The following is a 10894-nucleotide window of genomic DNA, read 5'->3' as shown; positions in this document are numbered from 1 at the left end:
GATCTTTTTTATTATTTCTCTATAATTACGCCAATTTTAAAGTTCAAAATTGAATAAAAAAAATAAAACCATAGAGTTTTTATTAAGTTCTTTTATTAAATTGGAGTCTGATAATGCGGTTTCGAAATTCGCCATGAGGCACTGGTCGGGAGACCACAGTGATCGCATTTGAGCAATATTAGAAATGCGACGAATCATCGGTTCGAGCGCGTCCCGCTTTTCATTCATCATCATCATCATTTCACCCACAGGATGTCCACTGCTAAACATAGGCAATGACTTCTACATCGCACGGTTGGTAGCGGCCTGCATCCAGCGCCTTCCTGCTGTCTTTATCAGGTCGTCGGTCTACCGTCCCACGCTGCGTTTTCCGGTACGTGGCCTCCACTCCAGAACCTTGCTGCCCCATCGGCCGTCAGTTCTGCTATCACTTTTAGTCTCATGATTATTCGACGGTAAAGTTGTGGCCCAAGCACACAACTTACCTCATCGTGAGTGCAAAAGTTCAGGCAAGAAGAACAGTCGTTATCAGGATTCCTCCAGGCCCATCAACTTCAGCAGCGACGCCGAACGGGTGGCCCAAGTTCAAGACGAAATTATGCGGAATTCGCATAAATCAAAACATTCAATGCTGAGGTGTATTTTCGAATGATCGATGAATGTTCAAATAAATTGTTCAGCAAGTACAGGGACATACCCTAGACGCCTCGGTCACCAGATCTCACAGCATGTGGATGTTTCTTGTGTTTGTTAAAGTTAAAGTAAGATGGTGCAACTCAGCCTTTGGGTCCGGTTGTAAGAGTACCAAGAGTTCAACACGCGTCATAAAGATGACATTGCCACAAAATAGGACATTGCCTCCAAGAAATAATATCCGCATTATTAAACTCCGGTTTTGTTTAGTTTTATTTGTACACCTTTGAAGATGGGAAACCCCTTGAACACCCTTTACAATCAAGCGCTAAAGTATTAAACGAAAGTTAAATTTTAATGCGACTGTAGCTGTAGTTGATAACAATTTTGAAAATATTTAATTTGTCACCTAAGTCCAGAGGTGGACTTATTAGAATGATGATGACGAAGATGATTTTGATAAGAAATAAGGAGTGTTTCATTCATTTACCCAAGCTTTGGGCCTCATAAGAAGGCTCAAGGTCACCTAAAGAGCGATGGAGCGTGCTATGCTCGGAGTTTCCCTGCGTGATCGAATCAGAAATGAGGAGATCCGTAGGAAAACCAGAGTGACTGACATAGCCCGCAGAATCGCTAAAATCAAGTGGCGGGGCACATAGCTCGAAGAGCTGATGGCCGCTGGGGCAGGAAAGTTCTTGAGTGGCGACCACGAGCCGGAAGACGTAGCGTGGGCAGGCCTCCCACTAGGTGCACCGACGATCTGGTGAAGGTCGCGGGAGGTGCCTGGATGCGAGCGGCGCAGGACCGGTCTTTGTGGAAATCCATGGGGAAGGCCTTAGTCCAGTAGTGGACGTCTTTCGGCTGAAACGAACGAACGAACGAACCCAAGCTTTGTGTCTAGCGATACACAACAAGACATGTGGTCAAGATTTCTGTGACAAAACGTGCGTGAAATCAAGATTTCATTATTCTTCCCAAGGGAAGAATAATAAATCATAAGATAAATAAATAAGGTAAAAAAACATCTGCCATTGACTGTACGAATAAAATAACGCAAAAAATGCACGTCGAAAAAATAAACATCTTAAGGATAATTACCAAGCCTAGGTAGGTACTAACCTAACCTAAAATAAAATAAAAATAAAAACTTAGGCCCGGTGTCCACCAAAGCGAAGCAGTGCGGAGCGGAGCAAATAATTTTTTGAACAACCAATCGCCATTCACAAAACTATTATTTGCACATCTCTATTCCGCTCCGCTTCGGTGGAAATGGATTGAGTGTTTGAGTGGAGAACATTTGGACATTTTACACTACGATTCTAGTCCGAAACTACGCAAAACTTGTACAGTCGACAGCACATCAAGCTATACATTTTCGTTGCAAAGTCGCCCGTATCGCAACTACGTAAGATACCACAGTGTTTACGTTGACGTGCTGTTGACCGTACTATGGGTATAAACATACTTAAATACTTCTTTTTTTTTGTAAATACATACATATTAAATATTAATTATACATACATAGTAACACCCAGACCCGTCACAGAATTTAAAATTCATCATTTCAATTTCCGGCTGGTCGGGAATCGAACCCGGGACCTCTCGGCATAGTGGTCCGTTCCGAACCACTACACCAAACGGCCAACAAAATAAATTGACGGCTGTTTAAAAATAATTCGACAGCGCCGGCGACGCGCGGCGCGGTGAAGAGCAGAGCGGTGCACTTCTCCGCTCGATCCATTTCCACCGAAGCGGAGCAGAGTGGAGATGTGCAAATAATGGAATCTGATTGGTTATTCAAAAAAATTATCTGCTCCGCTCCACACCGCTCGGCTTTGGTGGAAATCGGGCCTTAGACTGACAGCTACGCACAGGTCACACATCGCCTCTGGTCTCCGCACCGCTACCCTCTTCTCCGCTACGCTTTGGTGGAAACCGGGCCTAACTGATCGTTTATTTATTTTATTTTATTTTGTTTTATTCAGAAATCAAACAGCTAAGTTAGATAATTAGTTGGAGCTTGTTATTATAAAACTATTAAGACTGAACGTGCCAACACCGATCGTCATTGCTTATTTCAAGCTCGATCCACAATGGCGTTCTTAGTACCGATACTGGTATGTGTGGTGTGTGTGTTGTTCTCTTACTATCTGTGGAAGAAGAGTTGTCCTGACACGGACAACGAACCCCCAAAGCTTGCTGGCGGCCTGCCTTTAGTGGGGCATGCACTTCAACTCATAGGAGACAGCAGCCGTAAGTTTTTCTTTCATCATTCTTAAAAATTGTAACAAACTGAAGGGAAGTTTGGTAGTCGCGGCAAGTGCAGTGTAGGGTACCGTAGTTGCCCGTCGTTACTACAATATCTTTCAGAAGCAAGCAAATACTTCAACTAAATTCACTTGTAATGTTTTCTTCTAAGGATTTTTTATTATTAAGTTTATAATACATCAGTTGAACGAATATATTCTTTAGGGGTCACTTAAAAATTTGGGATTTGTGGTGAAAACGGGCATTAAACTAACTAATATAATCTTAACCGTTATACGTTACTTACACTGTTAACTAAAAAGAAAGAAAGAAATATTGTTTACCAGTGGCCGCCCGCGACTTTGTAAGTACGCGTGGATCCCGTTTTACCCCCTTATGGTTTAGTTTATTAAAATTCGTTCTTAGTTAGAATCTACGTTTTATTAAAAGGAATCCCCATCTAAAATTTGAGACAGCTAGCACTTGTAGTTTCTGAAATTTCGTGATGAGTGAGTGAGTCCGTCAGTCAGTGACCTTTCGCTTTTATGAATATAGATTTAGTGCAAAATCATCATAATTATCATCATGCAGAATTGTGTACATGAACTTGTAAAATTTTTCAGATCTGTGGCGTGTCGCAAACGATTTTGCGAGCAAGAGTTACGCTACAGGCGGGGTAGTTGCAGCTTCACTTGGGCCTCGGACTGTTTATGGTGAGTTCCATGATTTTACTAGCGGTCCGCCCCGTTTTCGCACGGGTAGATATACTCATAGGTATTTATAAAAAAACCGGCCAAGTACTTGTCGTGCCACGCGCAGGGTAGAGTTCCGTAGTTATAACCGTTATAGTTTTCCTTGAAAGTTCATGAAAAGCAGTAATATTACAAATTTTTCCAGATTTTTCAAGCCAACAGTTTAGTTTTTAGAGGGGGGGGGGACTCCCTACAGTCCCTACTCGAACAAAAATTGGCACTTTAAACTTTAATAATTTGCAAACAGATCCCTAATTGGAAAAATAGTCTTAACCCAGATACTCCTGAAACTTTTTATCCTTGTCAATTTTTATAAATTTTTAGTATGTTTCTAAATAGAGGTCAAGTATCCACAGAAAAAATTTAGAAAAATTCTTGGTCAACTGGAAAAGCCGGAAAATGGGTGGTGTTTTAACACCTGGTCGGAGAATGGACTACTACTACGAGAAAAAATTATACTATGATTTTGTTAGGTTTAAGAGTTAAAAACGAGTTGTAAGTTATACACATTTATTTAAAAAATACCAAAATCTTATTCAGAGGAGCTAGAAGGGGTGGAGACATAAATCATAACCCAGGATAATTCAGTACGTGACGCATTTTTTACACCAAATTGATTTTTTCTTGCATATTTTACATGTCAGTTGCATTGCATGTAGTACTCTTAAGTACAGTAGTACATACATAGGGATGTAAGCTCCGTAGACCCTGGTTGTGGCGCCATTCTTCATAAATATTGTTTCGAGTATAACTGCTTTGCCATGTATATTTTAGACATTTTGGCACAAACTTTAACAGAAGGTACTTGCACTATATTGCATTGTTGTAATAATTGTGATTGCGGTAGGTACTTTCATGGCAGAAGAACTAGCTGCATTGGAGGCATCATTAGATTCATTTCGTCTTACTTTAAAAAATTCAGAAAGCGGGATGTTATCCTCTTTGTCTGAAGAAGACTTGTCGTACTGTACTTCTGCCTCGGCTCTAAGTTGAGAACCTGGTAATTCACGAAAAATAGCAATAGAAAACTTACACGCTATAAGTAACTGTAGTTAGATAAACGGAAGCAGGCTAACCTGGAAGATTTTGTAAGGTAACGTGGTCTTCTTCACCAGAATCTTCATCTGTTGCTTCTGCATTAGCATTTTCTGGTGGTAAAATTGCTATGTAATTCGGTATCTGATCATCGTCGTCAATGTTTTCTAATATTTCCAATATTTCGTGAAGTCTCAGCGGTCTTTTATATCGTGGCCTAAACTTTTAATGAATATACAAGTTAGACGTCGATTATGCGACCAGGTGTTAAAACACCGATCGTAATTTTGTCATAAAAAGTCTCAAAAATGTAAAGCTTTTCAAAAACATAAGTTTATAGTTTTGTAGCTAACAGTAGTACCTAAAATAATAACTAATATAATCTGAGGTATTACTAGCAAGTTTATGAAATATCTTAGCTTTTATAAGACGTTTTTGCACAAAACTAAATAACAGAATTCAAAATAGTAAAATACTAACAAAATAAAGCAAATATGCGATATCGAACATACTCAATTACAGCTTGATTCGTAATAAGGAGAAAATACAAGGAACAGTAAATAAATTCTCTATATTTTTATAATTTATCTGAGGATATTCCGAACTACTTTTTAGCGGTGTTATAACACCTGGTAGGAGTAAGTGGGTTAAAAACCCCTAAGCCATTTTTAAGACCTATCCAACGATACCCCACTCGATGGGGTAGAAGATGAAAAAGAATTCATCCCCACTTTACATGCAGGGGAGCTACCCTAAAAAAATTTTTTTTTTTCATAATTTTATTTTACCATTTTGGTCGGCGTGATTATTACACATACCTCCACAAAATTATAGCTCTCTAGTGCCAATAGTTTCCAAGCAAAACCTCGGACAGACAGACAGACAGACATATCGAAACTATAAGGGTTCCTTGTCAGGACTACGGAACCCTAAAAAGGATATAAAACCTACGAAACTACGCACCTCGCTAGGATGCGACTCTCCCTCCCACTTACCCGACACCTCCCCGCGTTCGCCCTGTCCGTACCAGAGCGTCGATGTGACGTCACGGCTGTCAGGTGCTCAGTTAACTCGACCGGGTTATACTGGTGAAAGCACAGAAAAACTTTAAACATCCAACAGAAATATTTTTACAAAAATTACATAATTGATTCAGATAAGATAGTTAAGATGAAATGAAACAGCTCATTTCATAGTTTCTGATTTCTGTTTCTGATATGATGATGATGATGATGATGATGATGATGATGATGATGATGATGATGATGATGATGATGATGATGATGATGATGATGATGATGATGATGATGATGATGATGATGATGATAATGATGTGGTGCTCCTCCTTGATAAAAAACGGGCTTAAAAGTTGTTGATTTTGCAAATTGTCCCACTGCTTAGTAAAAATAATAAGCAGTGTCGTTTTGTATGTCTCCAGCGTCAATTTGGAAGAATCATAGAAAGTTGCTGAATCCGGCCTTCAGTCAGACTGTGCTGTGCGGCTTCATGGGTGTATTTAATAAACAGGCACGGAAACTGGTAAAGGAGTTGGAGAAAGAAGCAGGGAAGGGCCCCTTCGACCACTGGACGTATACCAAGATTATTGCTCTTGAGACCATATGCTGTGAGTATAGACTATATAAAGTCCGGTTGCCGATAGAATTTCGTCCAATGACTCCAAGCTACCCATCTATATCACTCGTAGCTACGTAATTATATGGCTGTCGCGACTGTACGACGGGCGGTCGCAGTGAGTGTGCGAGCGCGACAACAATATAATTAATTACAGGTGAGCGATAAGGCAAGCTACCCAGCTTGGGATCATTGGACGAAATTCTATCTGCTTCGCGACCGGACTTTAACACTGTTCCTATTCAATTTAAAGTAAGTAAACTTACTGAGAACATTTTGTTCCTTTCCAGCGACAGCCTTTGGCGTGGATTTCACAGACTCTACGATCCGCAACAGCCAGTTTGTGACAGCTGTGGAGCAGATGTTAAACGTCATAATGGACCGCTTCCAGAAGTTTTGGCTGCACAGCGAGCACACTTTCAAATGGAGGAAGAAGAAGCAGGACGCTTGTTTGAAGATACTGCACAATATGTCTGACACTGTGAGTACCTACAACCCGATAGAGTTAACTGGGTGGGTAATGTATTTTTTTTCCATGCAATCTGTCTTCAGGAGTACATTCAGCAATATTTCTGTTTATTATTCATCAGTGGAAATTGGGGTGCATATCCTGTGACATGTCCTCATAATTAGAGCAAGTCTTGCGGTACACTTTTTTTAAGTCTCCGGACACTCGGAATTAAGTTATACCACAGATAAATAATACTAGGTTATACATAAGGTCATGTGCCAATATGTTTGGGTGTAGCTGCAGTCTGTCTTTATATGCCTTGGCTCTTGCTTTTATTTCTTCCTTTACTGTTTTGATCTCAAGATCGTGGTGCAGTCTTTCATTAGTGACATACCACGGAGCGTCCACTATCATTCTCAACATTTTTGACTGGAATCTTTGTCGTATTTCAAGGTAATGTATGTCGGTTTTTTTAACCAATGTCATTCTTAACGTTATTTATTTGTAGGTGCTCAAAAGAAGAAAAACTGAATTCGACAACAACAACACACTCCCTGAAAGAACAACTGGGAATACTTCAGGTGAGCACATTTTAATTCAGGGGGAGAATTTGATTCGTATAGCACAAAAAAATTAAGTAGCCTCTATAAAAATTTTAAATTAACTCTGCCACTGTTTCGGGAGAATAATGTTAACCTCGAAATTCTAGACAAAAAATTCAAAGCCCTCATGGATCTACTCCTTGAGTTATCCGTGGAGAAGGGAGTGATGAACGACAGGGAGATAAGAGAACACGTGGACACGATATTTGTGGGCGGCTTCGACACAACTGCCAACGTGTTAATGTTCACACTTCNCACACTTATACTGCTGGGATCCCACCCTGAGGCGCAGGAGAAAGTCCACCAGGAGTAAGTATCATCATCGTTAACATCAGGTACTTAATCATCATCATTAGCCTAGGCGCAGACCACCGATTTTTAGTTGGCCAATAGTTGGATCGGGCTGTTGATCAGTATGGAGATGTATGAAAGTGCGCACATTACACCGATTTTCTATCGGCCGATTCTTCATACAAATTAAAATCGGACCCAACTATCTGCCAACTAAAAGTTGGTGGTCTGCGCCTGGGCTTAGCCAGAGGACATAAATACTGCTCGACTAAGGCTGAGTTACACCATCTTACTTTAACTTTGACAAACGTCAAAAATCTGTCAAACTCCATACAAAAAGCACTGGTTACCCTTTTAAAGTTAGGTGGTGCAACTCAGCCTAAGTCTTCACCTACGGATTTCCTTTCACAACGACCGGTTCTGTGCTGCTCGCATGCAAGTGCACACTAGTATCATGTTATCTGTGTCGCGACCTTCCCTAGATCGTCGGTTCACCGAGTGAGAGGCCTGCATGTTTTATGAAAATAACTACATTTGTTTTTGCCAGGTAAATGGAGGATTTGACCTACACTCTACAAGCGCAGCCAGACGGGTTGGAGAGTATTCGTATTTATTAGTTATTTTGTTGTAAGTTTTGGCTTAATATAAAGAGGTTCTAAATCGACATTATTTTTTTTTAATATTATTAGCAATTTGTATTGCACAAATTACTAATTGTCCTGTTAGCCCCTCGTGGTAAGCTAAATAAGCTTGTGTTACGAGTGGGCTCACCACAATAGTTGAGCGGCAGTGGGACTCGTACTCGCGTTCCTCGGATCTCGAGTCGGCCAGTCCGACTCCTTCACCGTTCAGCTATCGTAGCTATAAAATATTGTTTAAGGTACAAAAATTGTTACCCATATTATTTGTTTCAACTACCAAATTATCTATACCTTCCAGATTAAAAGAAGTATTTGGTGACTCAGATCGTGACGTGGAGAAACACGATCTTTCCCATCTGGTGTACTTGGAGGCAGTCCTAAAGGAGAGCCTGAGGCTATACCCGATTGTGCCGGTGCTGGCCAGGCGGCTGGACAGAAATGTGCAATTGAGTAAGAGATCACAGTCAATACTGAAACATAATGCAGCAACAATAATGTTATTTTTAGGGCACTGCACACACTTTGCTTTCAGCTAAAGGGCGTCCACTGTTAGACAATGGCATCCCTCAAGGATTTCCGCAATGACCAGCGTACCAACCAGGTACTTTCCGCGACCTTCACCAGATCATCGGTTCACCTAGTTACCTAGTGGGAGGCCTGCCACGTCTCTCAGTCCGTGGTCGCCACTCGAGAACTTTTCTGCCTCAACGGCCATCAGCTTTACGAGCTATGTGCCCGAGCCACTGCCACTTTAGCATGTCAGACACTGATTTTCCTGCGGATCTCCTCATTTCTGTTTCGATCACGCAGGGAAATTTCGAAAATAGCACGCTCCATCGCCCTTTAGGTGACCTTGAGCCCATAGTAAGCGACCAGGTCTCAGATCCTTAATATTATCACTGGCAACACACTGGTCAAATAATTTTGCCTTGGGACAAACTTCCCGAACGCTGCCCGGCTGAACTAGATTTGACTAATGAACTCTTTCTTGAAGCTGGATCTACCTAACTGGACTGATTGTCTCAGTGTAATAATTGTCAACAGCTTCGAGTGTAGAGTCTCCAACCTTCAGAGGAGTGGATGCCACCGGACATTTGATATACATCCCAAACGTAGCATATCTTAATAGATACCACTGCGTGCGGGACAATACTCTTCTGGCTGTAGTAAATTATCATCATCAGCAGGATAACACTTCACTTTTGGTCTTATTATGCCCAATATGCGTGAGTTTACCATGTTATTGGCTTGTCGCATCCATATCCTGCTGCAAATTTACACAATACATGGAACTACTATAGGTCTCCTTAGGTGGTCTTATGAATTGCGTTGTCTAAGGACTGAAACTACGCGATCATGTATCATGTTCTTAACACCCATAAAACTTTCAGAGAACTACACGCTAGCAGCTGGTCGTTCCTGCTTCTTGTTTCTGTTCAAGAATCTCAAGCACCCCACGTGGGGGGCTGATGTGGACCAGTTCAACCCCGACCGATGGTTGGACCCATCCACGCTGCCAGAAAACTCCAACATGTTTGCTGCCTTTGGCTTAGGAAGGAGGATGTGTTTAGGTAGGTTTTTCTTTCGTTCGTTCGTTTTAGCCAAAAGACGTCTACTGCTGGACAAAGGCCTCCCCCAAGGTTTTCCACAATGAACGGTCCTGCGCTGCCCGCATCCAGGCTCTTCCCGCGACCTTTACCAGATTGTCGGTCCACCTAGTAGGGGGCCTGCCCACGCTATGTCTTCCAGCCCGTGGTCGCCCCTCGAGAACTTTTCTGCCTCAACGGCCATCGTCTCTACGAGCTATGTGCCCCGCCTACTGCCACTTGAGTTTAGCAATTCTGCGAGCTATGTCGATCACTTTGGTTCTCCTGCGGATCTCATTTCTGGTACGATCACGCAGGAAACACCGAGCATAGCCCGCTCCATCGCCCTTTGGGTGACCTTGAGCCTTCTTATGAGGCCCATAGTAAGCGACCACGTAGGTTTTTATAATACTAAAACTTGTTTTAGGGAAACTAGCTATTGGCCGCGTGAATTTCAGTCTCAAGTGTCAGCATTTCATCACCATTTCAATGACTTAGTCGCATCAATTTAGTCGCACGGTGCTTTCCAATTTACCAGAGGCAAATAGAGGAATTAGCAAACACTCCTCACGTTGGCCAGGCGGGTTAGGGAGGCCTGATGTTAGTCGACTCTTCCAACATCCACAGAAAGAATGAATCTGTTCTATTCTACTGTTCTACTCTGTTATTAAAGAGATTACATACGAGTATAATTGTATTATGTATTTCAGGCAAAACCTACGCGTACATGTCGATGAAAACAACCCTCGCTCATGTTCTCCGAAAATACCGCTTCAAGGGTGACCACACACAACTAGAACTCAAATTGGACGTGATGCTGAAGCCAGCGTCAGGTTACTACGTCAGTGTTGAGAAACGGCATTAGAACTAGTCTGTAGAACTTTTGTAGATGTTTTATATCCATTAGGGCGATTAAAGTCGAAATAATGTATTTTAGAAGCGACACAGAATCGTGGAGTCGCGGCGACGACAACATAATCTAGTCTAGTCGCCGCCTCTAGTAGCCACGATTGTCGCCCAGGTT

At 41.8% G+C, this 10894-nt stretch overlaps 1 protein-coding gene across 1 annotated transcript; it reads left to right on the top strand.

Moving 5' to 3' along the window:
- The first annotated feature begins 2590 nt into the window (after nucleotides 1-2590).
- Nucleotides 2591-10894, top strand: LOC114354147 (cytochrome P450 4V2-like). Its single transcript, XM_028306407.1, has 9 exons — nucleotides 2591-2886; nucleotides 3504-3593; nucleotides 6106-6291; nucleotides 6590-6780; nucleotides 7259-7331; nucleotides 7460-7661; nucleotides 8583-8734; nucleotides 9676-9855; nucleotides 10581-10894. The coding sequence occupies exons 1-9, from the start codon at nucleotides 2727-2729 to the stop codon at nucleotides 10733-10735; spliced, it is 1389 nt and encodes a 462-aa protein (XP_028162208.1). The 5' UTR covers nucleotides 2591-2726; the 3' UTR covers nucleotides 10736-10894.

Source organism: Ostrinia furnacalis, unplaced genomic scaffold, assembly GCF_004193835.3.
Source record: "Ostrinia furnacalis isolate ACB-3 unplaced genomic scaffold, ASM419383v2 OfSCF1926, whole genome shotgun sequence".
In the NCBI taxonomy this organism is placed as follows: domain Eukaryota; kingdom Metazoa; phylum Arthropoda; class Insecta; order Lepidoptera; family Crambidae; genus Ostrinia; species Ostrinia furnacalis.
This window is presented reverse-complemented; position numbering and strand designations above follow the sequence as displayed.